This window comes from Megascapheus bottae, chromosome 3 (genome assembly GCF_031878675.1).
Source record: "Megascapheus bottae isolate mThoBot1 chromosome 3, mThoBot2.hap1, whole genome shotgun sequence".
NCBI classification, from domain to species: Eukaryota; Metazoa; Chordata; class Mammalia; order Rodentia; family Geomyidae; genus Megascapheus; species Megascapheus bottae.
Genome location: NC_143511.1, coordinates 58,958,455 through 58,981,466, shown reverse-complemented (window position 1 = coordinate 58,981,466; position 23,012 = coordinate 58,958,455). Strand labels below are relative to the sequence as shown.

Sequence of the window (23,012 nt, the reverse complement as noted above, 5' to 3'; positions counted from 1 at the left end):
AGAGGGAGGAAAGGGGTGGGTCAGGCCCAAGCCAGCCTCCTGCCAGATTTATAAGCTCCAATTAGCATTCTAACTGGAAAATTTCTTTACCCAGGCTGGTCGTCCCCAATAAAGGCTACTCCTCACTTGACCAGAGTCCAGATGAGAAGCCACTGGTAGCTCTTGATACAGACAGGTAAGTACAGGATCCTTTTTGAGCACAAATGGGCTGTGCAGGATATACTTGTTCTATTGCCAGAGAAAGGTGTTTCTTAGCTAGGGGACTATCAAAGGATGAATCACCCAAGGAATACATTTTTGGATAGACAAAGGAAAAGTGCCAACACAATCTTCTGCTGACCTGGGGCAACAGTCTCAATGGTTGTGTTTCAGTGCATGTTGTCTCTGGGCAGCCCGATGCAGTGTTTAATGCCCCACCTTCGCTAAGGAAGAGCCCTACTCATGGGGAAACAGCTAGAGACTTAAACTTTGAGAAAACCCAATCAGCCAGTGTGATTTCACCCTGGATCAAGGGAAGCAGTGAAAAAAGAGAGGGGAGGCAGGTGAAGGGAGTAGCAGCTCTATTTGGAAGGGATTTAAGGATTCCTTTGGAAGAACAAAGCTGGGGAATCTGTCTCTGAAAATTTTCATTTGCACAGCAAGCACAGGTCATAGTATTTAGTTCTTTTTTGTTTAGGGACAAGATATGGTATTGACTAATGTAGAAGTGCCAATACCCTTTTAATTTCTCCAAATCACTTCCTCTCTGTCCTTTTTTTCTTTACGGCCAGCGATGATGACTTTGACATGTCCAGATACTCTTCCTCTGGCTACTCCTCTGCTGAGGTGAGGTCCCTCCCCTTTCCACCCCACTCAGCTGGTCACCTCCATCATGGCACAAGGATGGTCAGGGTAGGGGAAGATAAAACCAGCTGGAGCCCATGCAGCGTGGAGCTTCACGTTAGGTCAGCAGAGTATAGGGTGGGGAAGCTTCTGGAAGAAATACTAACCTGGATTGCTAAGAACCGGGGGTTATTGGAGCAGGACTCTTAGTGGAGTAGATCTGAAATTGGGCAAAACCTAAATAGAAATAAGAGGTCTATAACAAGGTAAGACCTCAAGACCTGGTGAAAATGAGGCTCAGACCTCACTTGAGGGTGGAGTCTAGAGGAGTGTCTGGCCTAGGGTTCCCCAGAGACCCAGGATGAGATGGGTCTGACAGAGGGTGAAGTGGGATCCCAGCCAGGACTGAGGCCTTTCCACCAACTTGAGCCTGACCTCCCTCCCCTTTGTCTACAGCAGATCAACCAAGATTTGAACATCCAACTGCTGAAGGATGGCTACCGGTTAGACGAGATCCCTGATGATGAGGACCTAGATCTCATCCCCCCCAAGTCCGTGAACCCCACCTGCATGTGCTGCCAGGCCACCTCCTCTACCGCCTGCCACATTCAGTAGCAGGTGGGGCCACCATGGCTGCATGGAGCAGGGCCAACTTGGGCCAGGTTGGATGCGGTGTCCTCCTCACCTCCTCCACCTGCCCCCAGCCTGCACCCCATGCAGCCACCAACCTCGTAACAGTCATTGCTTCCTCCTATGGTAGGACGTGTACCTCTGTGTGTTCATGGAGCAGGAGAAACCAAAACCGAGTCTCTTTCCACCCTGGGGGCCGAAGAGGGGCAAGGGGTGTTTGTTCAGTCATTTGTGGGACCTCACCCAGCACCCAGCCAACCTCTGCAAAATTGAAGTCCAGGCCAGGGACTAGACACAGGGAGGTGAGGGGGATCACAGGGCCAGAGGGTTGACCCCACCCCATTGAAGCCATGAATCCCCCAGCTACAGCTTAACCAGGAAATGAATTTGAGTGGAGAACGTCAGTGGGGGGAGGTGCCAGCCCTCACAGCCCCTCCACACATCCCCTACCAGCCCATGCACCTGGCGTACTCTCCCACATCTCAGCCCGGCAAAGCTGCGCCACCCATCAGAGTGCAGTCTTCTTCCTTTTGGTCACATTCACCCTCTTTCTTGTTGTCTGAGTATGGAGAAAGGTAATGTGGCCCTGAGAGAAGGGCCAAAGTTGGAGATGTTATGGCCTGCTCTTACTGGCCCATATCCAGTGCATCTATCTCTCTGCCTCCCTGATCTTCGCCCTGGATGCTTCTGTTCATTGGTTCCAGCTAGAAGCAGAATGTTAGGTCTGGCCTTCAAGACCCCCATTTCCAGCTCACCCCAGCCCAGCTGGAAGGCTAGTTCCCAGAAAGACTCCTCAAGGAGCACTCTTAGAAAAACATTGTGGGTGGAGTGACTGCATGAAGTGCTGGGCAGTGTGTGTGTGTGTGTGTGTGTGTGTGTGTGTGTGTGTGTGTGTGTGTGTGAAGAGAGGAGGGAGAGAAGCACAAACAGAGTGTATGTTTATGCGTCCACATCTCTGTGCTGGACCTGTCTCTTCAAGTGTCTTTTCCTGAGGCATATCTAGTATCCATAGACAGAAAGTGGCTCTGTGTCTATTTGCAATGAGAAGCTGCTCAACAGTGGAAGGGTCTAGAGTGTGGGTCAGAAACCTGCGCTCTAGCTCTAGCACTGTCTTTGTGATCTCTAGCAAGCCATGAGCTTTCTCTGAGCTTTACCTCTCAATTATTAAAAAAAAACAATAGCTGAAATAATTCTCTTAAGGTCCTTGAAGACCTGAAAGGAATTTCTTTACAAGATTTTTCTGTTTCTGTGAGGGAAGAGGGAGGTTCTAAAAGTACCTGTGGATCTGTTTGGACAGTGGTGTGTGTGTGTGTGTGTGTGTGTGTGTGTGTGTGCGCATCTGGGAATCTATGGATTGAAGTATGCCTACTGGTGCTTCTGCTGGTCTAATGCTTCTTAGCAAAGCTAAAGATGCGAATCAATTGGGAGGCAGTGAAAAGAACCCCCACCCTGGGCTGAGACAGGTAGAACTGCCCCCAGGTGAAGAAAGGGAAAGCAGGCCGCTCCAGATGGCTCAGGACTATGCTCCTTAACCCTCCTTCACAGGGCCAAGGTGAACACTGCCCCACTCCTCCATGCCGACTCCCACACATGATGGTGCATCCACTGTCATGGATGCCACTCACATGCTGCTGTCTGGATACCAGTCCTGGGAGATGGAGCTGAATGGGGGTGGTGAGAGGAGGAAGGGGAGTACCTGTGCCACACCCAGGAGCTGCCAACTCCCCAACACCTCCAACCACCCTTTCCTCCTCTTGTTAGATGAGAAAATACCAAAGGGAACTAGGCAGAGAAGGTATCTGCAGGGCCCACTAGATCCAAACTGGCCCCCTTCCCACCCCCTCCCCATCATCTGGTCCCCAGAGCCAGGACTCTCACTACCACCACCATCTCTACCCTGGACTCCTTGACTCACCCTTCTAGAACATGGGTACTTCCTCTCTTTTAGACTCCTGCCTTTGCTGCTGACTTACATGACCTAACCCATTGTTCAATTTCTATGGCCCTAAGGAACCAGGAAAAAGCCCCTGCCTACAGAACAAACGAGTTCCTTGGCAGGCAGGAGCTTCTGGTTGAGGCAGTCTATATATAGTTAGGTAGATATGGAGGGGAAAGGTAGGAAGCTGGCAGCCAGCAACTCTGCATCTAGGGAGAGTGTGTGGTTCTCTCCTTCCTTGTTTGGGAGTTGGAGGGGAAGAACCATGGCCTTAGCTTGCCCCCTGCTCCCCTGTCCCCTGTAGATACTGCCTTAACACCCTCTACCCCAATCCTTGGCTCTGGCTGCCACCCAGCCAGGTTTCTCCGTGCTAATTTATTTCCAGGAAGGAGTGTGGAAGACATGAGCCGTGTATAATATTTTTTTTAACATTTCCATTGCAGTATTGACCATCATCCTTGGTTGTGTATTGTGTAACACAAATAATGATATTAAAGGCATCAAACAAGCCAGACTCAGCTCCCTCCCTGGGGTGAGGGACAAGGACAGATGGGCTGGGACGGGGAGAGGACTGACCCTCCAGATGAGCATGGCACTCTGCCTTCACCTGTGGGCTTCTGGGATGCCACTGACCTGCTGTGTGACCTTAAATGAGTCACATACCCTCAGAACTTCTGTTTCTCTCCAACGAAATGAGAAATCTGGCTGAGAAGGTCATTAGAGGCCCATAGAGTGCTTGGAAACTTGGCTCCGTAGATGGGCTTGAGGAAGGAAAGGGCCAGGAGGAGGCAGGGAATTAAACCTCTTCACCTTCACAGGGATGAGGCTGAGCCAAGTGATATCATAATGGGCAACCTCACTCTGGCGGGGAAGCTGAGTGGGTGGGAGCAAGAAAGCTGTGGAGGAGGGCAGCTAAAAGGTCCTCCACCAAAGGGGGTCACAGCAACTGGGGCACCTTCCAGGCTGTGGGTGTGGGCTGCCTAGGGGAAGAGGTGGTCACTGATGTCCAGCAGGAGCCCTTGATATGTAGAGCCCACCACAGCATCCCCAGGACCCCACCATGTTCCTCTTCTCTCGTAAGACCAAGACCCCCATCAGCACCTACAGTGACTCTTACAGGGCTCCGACCTCCATCAAGGAGGTCTATAAGGACCCACCTCTGTGGGCCTGGGAGGCCAACAAGTTTGTGACTCCGGTAAGTGGTAGGTGGGGATGGGCAGGACAGACTGTATGATTGTGTGTCTGAAAGGGATGTGGTTATCAATGTGTGTAATTATTCATAGCTCTGGGTCTATCTCGGTTTCCCTCTCCTGTGCCTAAGCACGGGATTTACAAAAGTATGTAAACTAATGTAGGATCCTGCCCTCCTAAAACCCCAATACAGTGGGAGGTAGAAGAAGACGTAACAAATAAGAAATCAACAAGGCAATGGAGCTAGAAAAGGAGAGATAGCATAGATTATGAAAGCCCTCTTTCTCTCAAGATGATGTCATGCTGAGACTGGAAGGATAAGAAAGAATTAGTCCTTCATGTACAGGGTGAAAGAATTGAAAGTGAAGCTGTCAGTGGAATAAGCTAGAAAATGTCCTATAGGCATGACTTTACACATGTGTATCACAGTCGCCTATGTATATCTGTGCTTGAAGACAATCCTCCAAGTGGGTCTTCATCTTTCACCAAAGGGGTAGGGAATTCTTGGAATACTTGTGATTCTGCCTATAAGAATTTGTCTTTGTGTACTGTCCCACAAAACTTTGTTGAATAGGCACCTTCATGTATAGGCACCCACACTAAAAAAAAAAAAAAAAGGGTTAGGCCACAAATTTTGAAGAATTCATGGCCAAGTTCAAGCCCTAGTACCCACCTCCCAAAAGATTCAGTGATAGCTGAATCTTTAGGGGTCATGGATGGGTTTGCCAAAGAAAAGTAAGAAAATAGCCAAGGACAGAAATTTGGAGATTATTGGGGCCGGAAGAAGTTTGGCCTAGTGGTAGAGTGTTTGCCTAGCATACACGAAGGTTTGATTTCTCGGTACCACATACATAGAAAAAAAAAGCCAGAAATGGTGCTGAGGCTCAAGCAGTAGAGCTCTAGCTTTGAGAAAATCCAAGGACAGTGCTTAGGCCCTGAGCTCAAGCCCAGGACTGGCAAAAAAAAAAAAATTTCGAGAATATCAATATTCAAAGACTAAATAAAGAACCATATAAGGAACAGAATTATAACCAGAAGGCTAAGAAGAGAAGTCAAGGACAAACCAGTGAAAACAAAACTAAAGGTCACTGACTGATGCTATCCACACAGATGCTAACCTGGCCAATGTATGGAAAGGAGTGAAAGTCAGATGGCAGGGAGAATAAGAATGAAGGAAAGGGGGCTGAGAGTGTGGCCTAGTGGTAGACTGCTTGCCTAGCATGCAGGAAACCCTGGGTTCAATTCCTTTGTGCCACACATTGAGCAAAAGAAGCTCAGGGACAATGCCCAAGCCCTGAGTTCAAGCCCCAGGACCTGGCAAAATAATAATAATAATAATAATAATAATAATAGGACCCTGTCTCAGATATAACCCCCACCACCACCCCCAAAAAAGAAAGGTAAAGCTATTTTCAGCTAAACAAAACTGTGAGCTGACGGGAGGTGTAACCCATTGATACAGACTTGCCTGGTGATCATGAAGACCTGGATTTAATTGACAGCACAGAATAAAACCAAAAATGTTTACTATCATCAGGTCCATAATATATAATAATAGAACTTCTAAAAGATCAATGTTGAGGGAAGGAAAATAATCACAGAAAGAAAGTAAGATGTGAGAACAAATAGTGAGGTAATAAAAAGATAACAGGCAAACATTTCAGCAAAATTTAAGCAAACATCTTTGGAAAAAATAGTGGGTTTAATCTGTAATATTTAAAGAAAGAAAATATTAGGCGAAATTATTATATAAGTTGGAAAAGGACTGAGTTAAGGTGTTCCAAGAAACTTACATTATTCTAAAGAGGGTACAAAATAGTTTCGTACTGCTAACTAGCTGCAACTACAAATCCCAGACGTTGCTTCCCCAAGTAGCTCTACAAGAGAAATTTGCATGAGCTCCAAAAGACACAAATGATAAGGCAGCCACTTTCATTTTTATCCTTTGAAAGCTGATATATGGCCAGGCAGGCATGGTGTTGCACACCTGTAATTTCAGAACATGCGAGGATAAGGAAGAAGGGTCCTGGAAGTGGTCTGTGACTCAAATGGTAAGCCAATAGCCTTGAACTGAAAAGATCAGGGACAGTGCCCAGGCCCAGAGTTCAAGCCCCTCAACCAACAACAACAACACAAAAGGAAGAATTTCCTGGGTTTAAGCCAATTTGGATTACATCAAAGGGAAAAAAGAAAGAGAAAAAAAGGAAGAAAAGAAGGGAGGACACTGGGAGGGAAGGAGGAAGAAAGGGAGAAGAGGAAAGTTGATGTGTGGCAGTGGTCACTGTGGTTGGCTTGTGCACAATGGCACTGGTGTAGTAGTTCACCTTACCAGCATAGGGCAGCATCTTCTACAACCTCAGCTCCTGCTGGATCACCCTCCTCCTTTGACTTTTTTGGGTCCAGGACCAGGTGTGTGTGCAGCTTCATGGCAAAAGGGTACCACCAACCCTATCATCTAGGTGGGAAACCAGAATGAACTGAACAGGTTCTGGGCTTCGTGGGCTTCAGTTTGGTCTTGCTCTTGCCCATTTCTTCTTTTCTTTTTCTTTTTTTTTTTTGGCCAGGTCTGAGGCTTGAACTCAGAGTGTGGGCACTGTCCTTGGGCTTTCTGAAGGCTAGTGCTCTACTGCCTGAGCCACCGCACCCCTTCCAGCTTTTTCTATGTATTTGGTATCGAAAAATTAAATCCAGGGTTTCCTGAATACTAAGCAAGCCATTTACCACTAGGCCACGCTCTCAGCCCTGACTTTTTGGTCAATTCCACTTCCCCACTGTATTTAGTCTTAATAACAGATGCAAACCCAATAGCCTTTAGAGGTCTTAGCCAGTTCTCATAATTATGTTAAGTTTAATCCTTAAAATAATTCCCTATGCTATTTCATGCATAGTGGTTCTGCTTCTCTGATCCAAACAGTAACAAAAAGTTGAGCATGTTGCTAACTAGCAGATAAAATATTTTTTCAGATGAAGTCCACATTTATTCAGTTGACAATTTTCAATTGACAATTGTAAATTTGTGTTGACCTCGTAGAATTTCACAAGTTAACAAAATCATAACATTTGGTTTCATTTCCTTAAATGTTTGTTAACATAATAAATGGAGAGATACAGGGTACATTGATACATATACATAATATGTACTTTGATGCAAAACTAGTTGAGGACAGTATAAGAATATAAAATTATGCATAAACACAAAAGTCAAAATTCTAAATAAAACATTAGCAAACTGAATGCAGCATTACATAACAATGCCTAAATTGTGCCTGTTCCATAAATGCAAGGTAGACTTAATACTAGAAAAATCAGCTGGTTACCTGTAGCTCACCTTTGCAATCCTAGCTACTCAGGGGGCTGAGATCTGAGGATCACAGTTCGAAACTAGCCTGGGCAGGAAAGTCTATGGTACTTATCTCCCATTAACCACCAAAAGCCCACAGGTGAAGCTGTGGCTCAAGTAGTAAATCACCAGCCTTGAGTGAAAAGGCCAAGGGACAACAGCCAAGCAGATTTCAAGCCCTAGTACTGGTACAAAAGAGTGAAAGGGTGGGAGACATGAAGGGAGGAGGGGAGAAAGGAAGAAAAAAATGTCATCACCTTAACCCGCTTCAAGAGAAAAATCATTTCAAAGTGTGCAAAACAGATCTTCTGGTTGGGTGAGAGAAATATTCCAAATTGGATTGTGGTTACAGTTGAACAACTCAATAAATTTACTAAGAATTTTTGAGTTGTATATGTAAACTGTGAATTTTGTGCTATGTAAATTATACCTACATAATTATTCTTTAAAGTATGCAGACATAGGGTGAATGTTGTCGGGCTGATTTAGCTGAGAGCTCCCAGAAACTCCCAAACCCCAGGCCTCTCGCTAGGCCCCGCCCCTGGGAACAGGGCAGGCAAAATAGCCATCCACCAGGCTAACTAAGACCAAAGTGCGCAACTCCATCCTACGGCCCACTGTGGGGCCACTGGTTGGGCTGAGAGCTAGCTGTGCAGCAGCATACAGCCGCTGGGAACAAGCTGAACACCTGTAAAAGCTGCAAACTCTGACCTAGTCAGTGGCGGAACTAATTTGGCTGAGAACCACATGTATACACAGAATTCCCAGAACCACCAGTCCCAAACCAAGTGAAGACCGCCACCTATCCACCACAGAGCGAACCTACAACAGTCCTCCATGCCTCAGAAAGCACGACGACGAATTATGACATATATAAATAATCAAAGTCCCACACAAAGCCCAAAAGGAAACAAGAGTGAAGGGATGAGAGAGATGTCAGCATCCCAAGAAATAACACCTGAAGAGACACGAAACATGACTCCATTCAAGGAGATGATTGTGGACATGACTAAAGAGATTAAAGCAGAAATCCAAAAACAAAAGCAGGAAATTGCCAAGGAGCTCCTCGAATTCAAAAGAGAAGTGGAAGAAAAGATTAATACCCTCTCAGCAGACATGATCAGCTCAGTGTCCACAATTCAAGCAAAAATGGATGCATTAAGCAACAGATTGACAGAGATGGAGAGTAGAACATCAGGAACAGAAGACAAAACACAAGAGCTGGAACAGAGAATCATCAGCCTGGAGAAATCCGTCAGAATTCACCAAAGAGAACTCCAGGACCTGACAGATGCAGCCAAGAAATCTAATCTTCGTATAATAGGGATCGATGAAGGGACAGAGTACGTTGGTAAAGGAATGCAACCCTTATTCACCAAAATCATAGCAGAGAACTTCCCCAACCTTAAAAAGGAAAATACTCACATTATTGAAGATTTCAGAATTCCAAACAGGCAAGATCCTAGAAGGAACTTGTCTAGACACATCATAGTAAAAACACTAGATCCAAATACCAAGAAGCTGATCTTAAATGCTGCAAAAACAAAGAAAGAGCTATACTACAATAGGGAAAAATTAGAATAACTGCAGACCTCTCCACGCAAACCCTAAATGCAAGGAAAGCTTGGAAAAACAGCATTCATACCCTGAGGACCAACAACTGCCAACCCAAACTGATTTATCCAGCAAAACTAGCATTTACATTTCAGGGTGAAACAAGAATATTTCATTCCAAAGAGAAGCTATATGAATATGTACACACTAAACCAGCGTTACAAAAAATATTAAATAATCAAGAACAAATTGCAGAACAGCAAGAACCCCCATCAAGAAGCAATTACCTATAAATCACTAAGCACAAAAGGGGAAAAGAGAGAGAGAAAGAAACTCGGAATTAAAATAAAATAATGACAAAGGACACTGACCACCTTTCCATAATTTCCCTAAATGTGAACGGGCTGAACAATCCAATCAAAAGACATAGAGCAGCAGACTGGATTAAGAAACACCACCCATCCATATGTTGCCTCCAAGAGACCCACCTCACTGCCAAAGACAGAAACAAACTCCAAGTGAAAGGATGGAAAAGAATTTTCCATTCCAACACACTGGGCAAAAAAAGTAGGAGTTGCAATCTTTTTTTTTTTTTTTTTTTTTTTTTTGCCAGTCCTGGGCTTGAGCTCAGGGCCTGAGCACTGTCCTTGGACTTTCTCAAGGCTAGAGCTCTACCACTTGAGCCTCAGCACCACTTCCGGCTTTTTTCTATGTATGTGGTACCGAGGAATCGAACCCGGGTCTTCATGCATGCTAGGCAAGCACTTTAACCACTAGGCCAAACTCCCAGCCCCAGGAGTTGCAATCTTAATCTCTGACAAAATTAACTTCTCAGTAAAATCAGTACATAAAGATAGACTACATATTAGTAAAGGGTACAATCCATACCCACAATATTACAGATATAAACATTTACTCCCTCAACACGGGAGCACCCAAATTCGTCAAGCAAACTCTCTTAGAATTACAGAACAAAATAGATTCAAACACAATCATAGTGGAAGACTTCAATATGCCACTCTCACCAAATGACAGGTCAACTCAACAAAAGTTAAGCAAAGACACCATCGATTTAAATGACACCATAGCCTAGCTGTGCTTAACAGATACACACAGAGTGTTTGCCTAGCATGCATGAAGCCCTGGATTCAATTCCTCAGTACCACACACACAGAAAAAAGCCAGAAGTGGTGCTGTGGCTCAAATAGTACAGTGCTAGCCTTCAGCAAAAAAGGTGTCCAAGGACAGAGCCCAGGCCCTGAGTTCAAGCCCCAGGACTGGCAAAAAAAAAAAAAAAAGTGAGAGAGAGAATATATAGAGCCCCAAAGGCTGTGGGGCTGGCCCAAGTGTTAGAGTGAAAGCATAAAGTCCTGAGATTATATCTCCCAATATATGTCCAATGTACATAAAACAGCATCACTTTTATTATATAAAATAGAATTCTCTCATAAAATTGGGATCAAAGCAAGACTATTCACCCATGATACCTCTATTCAGCATTATACTGAAAGTCTTAGCCAGAACATGAAGAAAATAAAAAATAAAAAAACACAAAGAAAATGTAAAAGTACATATAATTGTTTATAGATGACATAACTGTGTATATAGAGAGTATAAATTATTAGAATAAAAAAATTTCAACCATGCAAAAATCCCAGCACTTGGGAGGCTGACATAGGTGGATCCGAATTTGAAGCCAGCTTGAGATAGTGAGGCTCTGTCTCAGAAACAGATCACAATACATTTATTTGTTTGTTTATTATTTCTTTTGTCAGTCCTGGGACTTGAACTCAAGTCCTGGGCACTGTCCTTGAGCTTTCTCAAGGCTAGAGCTCTATCACCTGAGCCATGGCACCTCTTTGGCTTTTTCTGTGTATGTGATACCAAGGAATCAAACCCAGGTCATCATGCATGCTAGGAAAGCACTCTACCACTAGGCTACACTCCCAGCCCCAACACATTTATTCCAGCAGCAAATATATATATACATATATATTTATATATATTTGCAGGCTCATGCCTGTAATAATAGCTACTGAGGAGGCTGAGATCCGAGGATAGTGGTTGGAAGCTAGTGTAGGCAGGAAAATCTGTAAGATTCTCCAATTAACCACCGGAAAACCAGAAGTGGTACTGTGGCTTGAAGTGGCAGAGTGGAAGCCATGAGAAAAAAATAATAATATCCTTAAGGCCTAGGTTCTGAGTGAAAACTCCACAACCGACAAAAATTAATTAAAAGAAAATAAAGCTGGCTGGGAGTTTGGCCTAGTGGTAGAATGCTTGCCTAGCATTCACAAAGACCTGGGTTCGATTCCTCAGTACCACATACATAGAAAAAAGCCAGAAATGGTACTATGACTCAAGTTTAGAGCTCTAGCCTTGAGAAAGCTCAAGGACGGTACACAGGCTCTGAGTTCAAGGCCCAAGACTAGCAAAAAAAAAAGAAAAGAAAGCTGGGTGCTGGTGGCTCACACCGGTAATCCTAGCTGAGATCTGAGAATCTCCGTTCAAAGCCAGTCTGGACACTAAAGAATGAAAGATTCATCTCCATTAGAAAACCAGCAGTTACACTGTGGCTCAAAGGATAGGATGGTAGCCTAAAGCTGAAGAGCTCAGGGACAAAGCCCAGGCCCAGATTTCAAGCTGCATGACCAACAAAAAATAAAATAAGAATCTCTGTTCATCAAAGACACCATTAAGAAAATTAAAGAAAGAAGATACAAACAGATATTTGCAACATGTAACTTATTCGTATGTAGAATACATCAAGAACTCTAATTCTAATCGAACACATATGCATTTGACTCTCCTGAAACCTCTCTAAAACAAGAGTAATAGATATTTAAGTAATAAACCACAAGGATGTTGAAAAAGAAAGGATGATGGCAAGGAAGCTTTGGAAGCTGGAAAGTATGCTAAGTAGTACAGATTTACCAGATCTGAGAAAGCTGAATCTTGAGCCAGCAATAGGAGCCTGGAGACATAATTCAACTCAAAACTGCAGAATTTCCAAAAAGCTCAGGAATGAATAAGCATAGGTTTCTCTGAATCTGAAGATGGGTCAGAACTAAGGTTAAAGTAAGGATTATTTAAAAGCCATTTAAGAAGCAGTTAAACCTATGAATCCCGTCTTCTAGTCTTTGCCAGAGGTTAACTGCCTGCCTCTGTTCCTGCTAAAGTCGCAGGCTTATTTGTTGGCAAAGATCTCAGAACTGGGGATAAAAATTGAGAGTAAGGGCAGGGAGTGTGGCCTAGTGGTAGAGTGCTTGCCTAGATTGCATAAAGCCCTGGGTTCAACTCCTCCATACCATATACACAGGAAATGCCAGGAGTGATGCTGAGGCTCAAGTGGCAGAGTGCTAGCCTTGAGCAAAAAGTGTCCAAGGACAGTGCCCAGAACCTGAGTTCTAGCGCCAAAACTGGCAAAAAAAAAAAAAAAAAGAGCTGAGGGTAAAGCACCACAATAAGGACAGGTAAACTAGCCGCTGTTATCCTGTAAACTGGGCCTGTTATCCTGGCTACTCAAAAAGCTCAGATCTGAGGATCACAGTTCAAAGGCAGCCTGGGTAGAAAATCCCCATGACATTCTTATCTCCAATTAACAACTCAAAATCAGAAGTAGAGCTATGGTTCAAAGTGATAGAGTGCTAGCCTTGAGCAAAAGAGCTCAAGGGTAGAGCTTAGGCTCTGAGTTCAAGATCCCAAAACCAGTGAACCTCCATATGCTAAATTATAACATGCTCCCTCCCCCAACATTCCTGTTCCAAACAGGTTCCTAGAACAGGGGCCGCTAGGTTACCACCCTCAGACCAAAGAATAAAGGAGTCTTTTCTGAAGAATTTGATCACACCAAGAGAAATGAAACACAGATATCTACATTAGTATTTTTCATCATCATCATCATCATCATCATCATCATCCAACCAGATCATTCCACAGCTAACACAACCCACTCACAGTTGAAAGCCTTAGTTAAGCTAGTCTACTCATGAACAGAAGAAGGATTGCAGACATCTGAGGAAAGGCTCCAACAACAAAAAAATGAATAGTCTATGAATTCTACGTGACTGTTCTGTATTTATTTAGTGTGTGGGTGGTATATTTTAGTGTGTATATATGGATACAGATGTGCATGTACATAAGAGGGTACGTGTGTGTGTGTGTGTGTGTGTGTATGTGTGTGTGTGTAGCTCCAAGAGCCACTAAGTCATGGGACCCTTGGCTCCTCATTGCCCATTCTCTGTTCCCCACCTATGTTGGAGTGTAATTGTGCCATATTTGTCCACAGAGCATCAATTTAGCCCAGAAGCCTTTGAGATGAGGGAGTTTCAGGGTATTTGTACCCCTAAGGGCCAGGTCTGATCTTAGCTCTGGTTACAAGAAGCCTCTGTTCTTAAGATCATAAAAGAGCAGTGGTAGTGATCTAGCAGCCTTTTCAAACCCACTGCCTGTAAAGACCTGTGAACATATATCTTGCATGGCATTCTGCCCTCATCTGATCTGGGATTCCACATATCTAACTGAACAAACAGTGATGAGATAAGGTGAACTTCAAAAGGACCCAGGATCTGAATCAGGAACGGGGATGGGGGTGGGGGAAAGGTCAAGATTAGAGGAGGACCAGAGCAAAGTGAAGGTCAGGGTCAAAAGTAATATTGTTGCATGATCAGAGCCATAGCAGAATCAGGGTCAAGTTCAAGACAGAGAATGGAACCTTAAAGTAGGTCCCCATCAGCTCCATCTTTCAGCTCCAGAGTCTATCCTCCCTAAAAAGCTTGCAGAAGTCAGCTAGCAGCCAGGATATCCAGCCTTCCCTGAGGCTCCAGTTGTGCCAAGGACCCACTGGCCCTGTTGGAGGAAACCGGGTCTTGCAGAAGGCACCGAATATAGTCTACAAGAGAAAAGAAGAGAATTAGAAAGAATAATATTATGTCATTTGCAAGGAACCGGATGGACGTAGAACAAATCATGTCAAGTGAGGTAAGCCAAGCTCAGAGAGACAAACAGTGCATGCTTTCTCTCATATGCCAAAGCTAGATCTAAAAATGGGATGTGATCAGTTATACAGAACTGTAGGCATCCATGCACAGTGGGAGCAAAGAAGATACACTTAAGGGAGAAACACACAGGCACAATGTCAATGTGCCTCTGATCATATAAAATATTTGTTGAAATAAACTCCAGGAAATGGAAATGAAGTGTTTTTGTTGTTTTTGTTTTCTTTTTTATCTTATTTGTTCTTTTATCTGTCTTTGGAAGGATAAGGCAGGCACAGAAATAGAGGGGAAATGGTAAACAAGTACAACAGTGGCGCTCACTAGACACTATGTTGAAAATGAACTATACAACTTATAAGTGGGGATGAGAGGGGAAAACTAGAAGAAAGCAAGGGAAGGGATGACATTGTCCAAAAGAAATGTACTCTACCTGACTTATGTAACTGTAACCACTCTGTACATCACCCTTATAATAACAACAAAAACAGGAAGGAAGGAAGGAAGGAAGGAAGGAAGGAAGGAAGGAAGGAAGGAAGGAAGGAGGAAGGGAAGGAAGGAGCGAGGGAGGGGGAGGGAGGGAGGAAAGGGGGAAGGAGAAAAGAGAAACACTCAACTTGACCTTTAAGAGCTCTATCCCAGTCAGGAAATGTCGAAAATGAGGGTATCATAAAACACTATGATTAGAACAAGAGCTTGACTCCAAATCCTGGCTTGAAAATGAAAATGGGGATTAGGGGGGCAGAGTGTGATCCAAGCAAGAGGACCACGCAGAAGAGCAACGACTGACATGAAAATCCACCCTCTACCACTGAGAGAGAGATCAAAAATCCACCCAGGCTGATGTTGAGCAGGACTGGATCTAGGTTAAGCAAGGCCCCAAAGCTGGGGTCTCTACATAGCTAGCCAATTCTCTCTTCTCTTGCACAGGGTCTAACTCATGCCATGCAGCGCCATATGGATCCTGATGCTTTGCAGAAGGTGGACAGAAGTGCTACACAAGACTATACCTATAAGAATTCTATACCAAGTCATCCATACTTGCCTGAGAGGTACTGGTTCTCTCAAGATGAAGGTAGGGCCTCCGTTACCTTCTGACTCCAGCAGTGACCCCAACAATGACATCTAACTTGAACCCACTTGGATCCTGACAACCATCTTGATCTCAGTCAACCTTACCTCTATCCATGTGATAAAATGGGCCTGTTTCCTAATCCATCTCTACTTCAATCTGTCTTGACCTTTACCCTCCAGCACACAACCTAGGCTCAGACTTTTGTGATCTCCCAGTCTGAAGATAGAATTAGGAAAATAGCCAGACATAGCATGAACCTTTGGTCCCAGCTACTTGGGAGGTTGGGGTAGGAGGATCACTTGAGCCTAGGAGTACCGATCGGCTTGGCAACATAGCCAGATTCTGTCTCAAAACAATAGCCCAACCCTGGAAATACCCTGGATTTCATCCCTGTTAAAGACGGAGAGAATTAACCTCCCCTAATCCTCCAGCTTTGTTCCACGTACCACCTCCTACCACTTCTTGGCAGCCATGTTCAGTTAGCAGTCTCCATTTTTCTGCTACAGAATATTTCCTTCCCTTATTCCGAAACATTTTCTAACTTTTTCCTGCCTACAACCTCTCATCTCCTTCATAGCCAAGATTCCCAGAAATGTTGTCTATATTCATCTTGACTTCCTCATCCCTTCATACACCTTACGAAAAGTTATCTTTCTCCTTTGGTAAAATGTTCACAACCTGGGCTGGGAGCGTGGCCTAGTGGTAGAGTGCTTGCCTAGCATGCATGAAGCCCTGAGTTCAATTCCTCAGTACCACATACACAGAAAAAGCTGGAGGTGGTGCTGTGGCTCTAAGGCAGAGTGATAGCCTTTAGAAAGCCCAAGGACAGTACTCAGGCCCTGAGTTCAAGTCCCAGGACTGGCAAAAAAAAATGTTTACAATCTGTCTTCCTGTCCATTTTAAAACAACAGTCTTGCCAGGCCATCCTAGCTACCCAGGAAGCTGGAATCTGATAATCAATGTTCATTGCTCACCAGGGCAGGAAAGCCCCACACACTTATGTCCAATTAACTACCCCAAAAAGCTGGAAGTAGAGTTGTGGCTCCAGTGGTAGAGTGCAAGCCTTGAGCACAAAAGGTCAGGGGCAGTGCCCAGGTCCTTAGTTCAAGCTTCACAACACACACAAGACAGACACACACACACATACACACACGAGTGTGTGCACGTGGGCAAAACAAAACAAAAACAGAAAAGCAGTCTTGGGGGCTGGAAGTTTGGCCTAGTGGTAAGAGTGCTTGCCTAGCATGCACGAAGGCCTAGGTTCAATAGAAAAAGCCGGAAGTGATGCTGTAGTTCAAGTGGCAGAGCTCTAGCCTTGAGCAAAAAGTGTCCAAGGACAGTGCTTAGGCCCTGAGTTCAAGCCCCAGGACTGGCAAAAAAAGAAAGAAAGAAAAAAAAAGAACAGTCTTGGGTATGGTTAGTGGTAGAGTACTTCCCTAGCTTACCTAACCAGCTAGCTCTAGGTCCTAAATTCAAACCAACTACCACCACCCCCCCAAAAAAAAATAGTTGTTGGGACTTTAGCTCAGTGGAAGAGCACTTGCCTAGCAAGTCGCAAGGCCCTCAATCAGGTGCCCCCCCCCAAAAAAAAAGCAAAAACAAAACCACACTCTTCTCTTATTTACAACTGGGCCCCTCCATCAAGGGACTTCTGAAGTCTTTGTTGAATGAAGTGATAATTCCCAACATAAGCTGGGAGTCTGTACCTCCTACATGGAATACTGAATTACATCTGTGTGGTTCTGATTACCATATCCATGAGACCTTTTAGTCTTTGCCATCTGAAACTTTATGCATTTCACTCCTCAGACTACTCTGTACCACTAAAAACTACTTCCTTCCTCAGCTTCTCTGAGGCCTCACTCTTTCTAAGACTCTTATATGTTCACTATATAGACACATAAAGTTTATCGGAATACCATTCAGAGCCCTCTTTCCTCCTTGCTCTGTCCCCAGGTCTATTTTACCTAACCCATCCATGGCTTTAATTCCCATTATCTTTATGTTTTGCCTGAATCCTCTATCCATCTGATTAGGTCATCTTTACCTAGATGTGACAAAACTCTCAAACACAATATACCAAATCAACCCAACTCAGAATCGTAAACCCCAACGTTCTGCCACCTCCCCAAACCCATTTGTCTTCCTGGGCTTTTTTTGCCCTGTTTCTCCTATTACAGATCCCCTCATAGCAGAGTCTGTGGCAAGGATGGTGTTAAAGAATGTTAACTAGCATATTCTTTTGTGTTTGGGGGGTGGGGTGTCACAGGGCTTGAACTCTGGGTCTGGGTGCTATTCCTGAGCTCTTCAGCCCAAGGCTACCACCCTACCACTGAGCCATAGTCGCACTTCCCATTTTTTTTCTAGTGATTAATTGGAGATAAGAGTTACATGGTCTTTAGTGCCCAGGCTGGCTTTGAACCGTGATCCCCAGATCTCAGCCTCCTGAGTAGCTAGGATTACAGGCATGAGCCACTGCACCTGGCCTAGCATAATGTTCTAATCAGCTTTACATTTGTGAAAAAGCACCAGTTTCCATTGTGCAGTGGATTGTAGAATTTCAAAGGCAAGATGACCTTTTTTACTTGTGAAAAGTATTCTAATTTTTTAAAACAATAGATTATTTAAGCCTCACAACAAACCTATAATGGATGAGTGCTACCTGCTCCACAACAAACTGGAGAGTTATCACTCTAATTTTACAGTTGGGTAAACTGAGACAACTCAGTCAAGGTCAGTCACAGCCAGCTAATAGTTGGTAGAACTGAAATTTGAAACCAGGCAATCTATCTGCAGAGTTTGTGCTGTTAACCATAACATTATAGTGTCTCCTGGTTAAGATACTGCAAAGATTAGGCAGATCATGGAGGGCTGGGAGAAGGAATGGATTGAAACAGTTTTAAGAAGGCAGAATAGGCAAACCTTGGAGCCTGAATGTAGAAGATGGAGACAGAAAAACCCACAGGAGACCCCATTTTCAAGTTGATTGATTCAGAGTATAGATTGAGGATAAAAATTGATTACCTGGGGCTGGGAGTTTGGCCTAGTGGTAGAGTGTTTGCCTGGCATGCACGAAGACCCAGGTTCAATTCCTCGGTATCACATACATAGAAAAAAGCTGGAAGTGGTGCTAACGCTCAAGTGGTAGAGCTCTAACCTTGAGAAAGTCCAAGGACAGTGCTCAGGCCCTGAGCTCAAGCCCAGGACTGGCAAAAAAAAAAAAAATTGATTACCTCAGTGAAGATGGGATCTGGACTACAACTGTTAGAAACCAAGTATGGTGGGCTACAATCCTGGCACCAAAGAGGATGTGGCAGAACAGAAAGTTCAAGTCTAACTTGAGCTTCACATCAAGATCCATCTTAAGGAAGGAAGGAAGGAGGGAAGGAAGGAAGGGAGGGAGGGAGGGAGGGAGGGAAGGAGATAAAGGAATGGAGAGAAAGAGAGAAAGACAAAGAAAGAAAGAAAGAAAGAAAGAAAGAAAGAAAGAAAGAAAGAAAGAAAGAGCACTAGGAAGGAATGTGGCTTAGTGGTAGAGTGCTTGCCTAGAATGCATGAATCCCTAGGTTTGATTTCTCAGTACTACATAAACAGAAAATGCCAAAAGTGGTGCTGTGACTCAAGTGGTAGAGAGCTAGCCTTGAGAGAAAAGCAGCTCAGGGACAGCATCCAGGCCCTGAGTTTATCAGGACTGGAGAGAGGGGGGTGAAAGGGAAAGAGAAAGAAAGAAAGAAAGAAAGAAAGAAAGAAAGAAAGAAAGAAAGAAAGAAGAAAGAAAGGAGGAAAGAAAGAGAGAAAGAGGGAAGGCTGGTAGACTTGGGGACTAACTGGCCTGAAGACTAACTGGCTTTGTGCTGGGGATCAGGAAACATTTAAGGGGTCCTAGTTCCTGGGTGAAATAAGAAATAACTCTGACATGTCCACTCCTACAATGCAGAGGACAAATACTGCCCAAGGTACCTGGGTGGTGACCGGTACAACTCATGGAAGATTGGACCTTACGACAGCCCCTGCTGGAACAAGTATTCTTCTTACCTTCCTCGACTCTCTAAGGTAGCTACCATGCCCACCATGATGACCATAACTGCACAGTGGCAGTTATGTAACCATTCAGCCCACATTCCTTTCCTGCTAACAAGCGCTCCAGGATCCTTCCCCATCTGGGAAACAGGATTGGTAAACGCTTGTTAGCTGAAAAGGTTGCCCAGGAGTGGGGCTATGATAAATCCCTGAGTCCTAATCTCTGGCCCTGGCTCTGTGGGTGAGTAATGTGCACTTCTGGTATACTTGTACCTTCTTGAAGTCTGCTGAGTGACCCCCTCCTCCTCTGATCTGACCACTGTGACATTTGGGGCTGTCACAGAGACAATGATTAGCTGACTCTATCTGCCCGCCTTCTCTTCCTTTGTGATGTGAACAGAGAAAACAACAGGAGCACCAGGCTACTTAGTAGCAGTAGAATAGAAATAGAAGAGGAGACTATTCCTGGGGGAGAGAAAGAAGTCCTGGGCCTGTTGCAGGGAAGGTGAGAGAGTGAGGTGCAGGAGTACCTGGCAGTAGGCTTTGTGAACCAGGACTTCCTCAAGAATTGTGCTGGGCACTGGTGGCTTACCCTTGTCATCCTAGCTGTTCAGGAGACTGAGATATGAGGATCCTGGTTCTAAACCAGCAGTGGAAGGGGGGGGGGGTGGCCCTGCAAGGAAGTTCCTGAGATTCTTATCTCAGGAACTTTACCAAAAAAAAAGTCAGCAGTGAGGCTGGTGAGTCCAGTAGCCCAGCGTTAGCTCAGGAACGGTGCGCCTGGCCTGGAGTCCTGCCCCAGGACCCCTCCTGCCTCCTCCCCAACCCCCAAAGAATTAGAATTTGTCACAAGTTCCTACAGGTGATCCTGATGAGCAGGTGCGATGGTAAACTCCCGCTTAAACACTCTGTCTAACCCAGGCAAATGCCAGGACACAGCCGGCCCAGGCCCAGGCCAGCCGCCTGGACCTACAAACCCTTCCCCAGCCCAGCCTCCTCCGGCAGGCGCAGTAAGCACGTTGCCCTGGGGACGACAACCCCACACACACTCATCTGGGTAGAGCTGGGGAGCTGTTGAGAGGCGAGAACAGGGTGTTCCGAAGGGACCGCCCCCCCCCCCCCCGAAACGGAGCAAACACTGCTCCGGGTGGGAGCTTGAGGCTGGCGTCTGTGGTCCTTGCAGGACTCTAGGATGAACCCAGTCGCTCGAGGCATGCCCTTGGAGTACCCGCCCAAGCCAGAGCGCCTCAATGCCTACGGTAAAGCCTGGGGGGGGCTGTGAGGGCGGAGGGAGGGGGAGGGGGAGGGGGGCGAGGTCGCCGGGCGGGGGGGGGGGTGCCAAGTCCTGGAGAAGGTGTCGCCGTCCCTGCCTCTCATCGTGACTCTTGTCTGGGGGGTGTCTCGGGTTTCCCTCGCGGGCACAGAGCGCGAGGTGGTGATGAACATGTTGAACTCGCTGTCCCGGACCCAGCCGCTACCCCAGATCGCGCCTCGCTGTGGGTGCGGGGACCCGCTGTCCAGCCGCCTGCCCTTCCAAGGATTCGACAGTCCTTGTACTGGCCGCCACTACTGCCTGCGCGGGCTGGACACATACTGCGCCCCGGAACGCCGCTTGAGTCCTATGTGCATGGAGGAGCCCACTGTCAGGTTCGCAGGGCCCGGCTCGCAGGGCCCGGCCGCCTGGGTCAGGCTCCTTCCCCGAGCAGGCCCAGGCCGCAGGGCCCGGCTGGGCCGCCTGGCCCAGCTGGGCCCACGCTCTCCTTTTGCCCCAGGGCCAAGGTAACAAGGGTTCTCCAAGTCTTCCCCTTCGTCCTTTGCAGACTGAGCTCAAAGGCCACTCGAAGGCGGTTTGTACTCTGGAGGCTCTGCCAGAGGGCTTGAGTTGAGCTCCCATACGCACATCCGTTCTTCTAGCTCTGGAAACTGGTACGAGGCTGTCATGCCATGTATCTCCAGAAAAAAAAAAAATAATAAGTCCTCTAGTCCTCGACTGCGGTCATCGTGTGTGAAATAGTGTCATCAGGGGACCAGGAAATCGTGAGCAGTTTGTCATGGTGGCCTTGGCCTTCTCTGATGGTGGCAGCCTTGAGCAGCCAGGGAATACCAGTGTGAGGCAGTTCTGAATGCTGTACAGAGCAGGTCCTGATCCTTATCCCTAATCCCATCCCTCGAAATGGTGTGTGTGTGGGGGGGGGGGGGGTGTAAGAATGGGCCTGAGTCTCTTGAAGGCTCCCTTCTGCATGCTGGAGAAATTGCTGTTCCTTTGCAAAGATCTGAAGTACTCCTGGGTCCTCAATTCTCCCCAGAAGGGAGGCCAATCCCCGCCCCCCCCCCCCCCCAGGCCCAGAATCCAGTAAGTTCCAACCCCCTGCCCTGGGCAGCAAACTCCAGCCTTGTGAGGAGGGATCTACCCTGAGACAGTGCTGAAATAGGGTCTTGAATTCTTAAGGTTCTTGGAGCAGTAGGACTTGTGCCTGAAACATGGCCACTCCTCAGGAGGGGAGGGATGGGAGGGGATCAATAGGCCTGACCCCTAGCTACCCGTCACTTTCATCCCCAGGAGTGTATCGCCCTGTGGGCACCGACCCGGAATGCAATGTATTCTTACAACTCCTCTGCCATCATATTACCCATTTCCAAACCTTAGGTAAGTCTGATACACACACTTGCACTTGCAAATACACACTGTTCCTTTTGGACCATGGGGGTGGGGAAGGGGTCTGGAGAGGGGATGAGTCCACTGAGATGCACCAACAGGAAGAAGCCACCAGGGGGAGCTAGGGCTATGGGAAAATAACTTCTGGGTGGAAGGAAGGGGTTAGACTTGATAGGGAACTTAGTAAAGTATGCTGGACTTGAGGGTTTGGTATAAAAAGGTAGAGGATATGTACTGAGCATCAGAAATATCCAGCAATGAGGTTAGGACATCAGTGTCAATATGTTGGGATAAGGTTAGTATTGAGAATTGGAGTCAGATGTTCATTTTAACATATGAATGTCTAGAATGGTTGACTGTCTCTCCCTTGCAGATGGGACACAAGTCACTTCAAGAAGACTGGTGGGCCCCAGAGAAACAACTTTGTTGTTCACCCCGAGTTTGTGTCCGAGAACTGTCCTCACTACTATTATTGGTAAAGCCTGGGCTGTTCAGGCAATAAATTATTCACTCTAAAGTTTGCCTCCCTATGTCCTTACCCAGTAAGATCTAGAAATGAGGGACCTGTTTCTGATTTACGCTCTCACTCCCATCATCTCAGTAATTTGAGTAATTATGTTTTGCTTTGTTTTGTTTTGTTTTGTTTTTGCCAGTCCTGGGCTTGAGCTCAGGGCCTGAGCACTGTCCTTGGACTTTCTCAAGGCTAGCGCTCTACCACTTCAGCCTTAGCACCACTTTTGGCTTTTTTCTATGTATGAATTGAAGCTCGGTCTTTGTGCATGCTAGGCAAGCAC

The 23,012-nt window shown here is 45.9% G+C and overlaps 2 protein-coding genes across 9 annotated transcripts in view; both read left to right on the top strand.

Moving 5' to 3' along the window:
- Positions 1–2,790, top strand: part of Fam219a (family with sequence similarity 219 member A) — a 58,541-nt gene extending 55,751 nt beyond the window's left edge. For 4 of the 6 annotated variants that reach the window (XM_090330141.1, XM_090330138.1, XM_090330139.1 and 1 more), the window contains exons 4-6: positions 95–175; positions 771–825; positions 1,279–2,790. In XM_090330141.1, the coding sequence (XP_090186267.1) occupies positions 95–175; positions 771–825; positions 1,279–1,437 (295 nt within the window). In that variant the 3' untranslated portion in view covers positions 1,438–2,790. The remainder of the gene's footprint in view (positions 1–94; positions 176–770; positions 826–1,278) is intronic. The other 2 variants (XM_090330140.1, XM_090330137.1) reach the window with 1 other exon arrangement.
- Positions 2,791–4,139: 1,349 nt separating this feature from the next.
- On the top strand, positions 4,140–22,735 carry Spmip6 (sperm microtubule inner protein 6). 3 transcript variants are annotated; one of them, XM_090330133.1, is made up of 7 exons: positions 4,267–4,583; positions 15,398–15,542; positions 19,480–19,595; positions 20,746–20,821; positions 20,987–21,209; positions 22,123–22,209; positions 22,592–22,735. In XM_090330133.1, exons 1-7 carry the CDS (start codon positions 4,449–4,451, stop codon positions 22,695–22,697), a joined length of 888 nt encoding a protein of 295 aa, XP_090186259.1. In that variant the 5' UTR covers positions 4,267–4,448; the 3' UTR covers positions 22,698–22,735. The 3 variants fall into 3 exon arrangements, with proteins under 3 accessions (XP_090186261.1, XP_090186259.1, XP_090186260.1); XM_090330134.1 differs by lacking the exon at positions 4,267–4,583 and adding an exon at positions 14,411–14,453; XM_090330135.1 differs by lacking the exon at positions 22,592–22,735 and having other exon boundaries at positions 4,140–4,583; positions 20,987–21,204.
- The last annotated feature ends 277 nt before the right edge of the window (positions 22,736–23,012 follow it).

What these genes read in the sequence shown, in the direction of transcription:
- Spmip6 (XM_090330133.1), top strand. Translation starts at nt 4,449, where the DNA reads ATGTTCCTCTTCTCTCGTAAGACCAAGACCCCCATCAGCACCTACAGT. An exon ending in CCAACAAGTTTGTGACTCCG is followed by an intron (nt 4,584 to 15,397) that starts GTAAGTGGTAGG and finishes TCTCTTGCACAG; the next exon opens with GGTCTAACTCATGCCATGCA. An exon ending in TACCCATTTCCAAACCTTAG is followed by an intron (nt 22,210 to 22,591) that starts GTAAGTCTGATA and finishes TCTCCCTTGCAG; the next exon opens with ATGGGACACAAGTCACTTCA.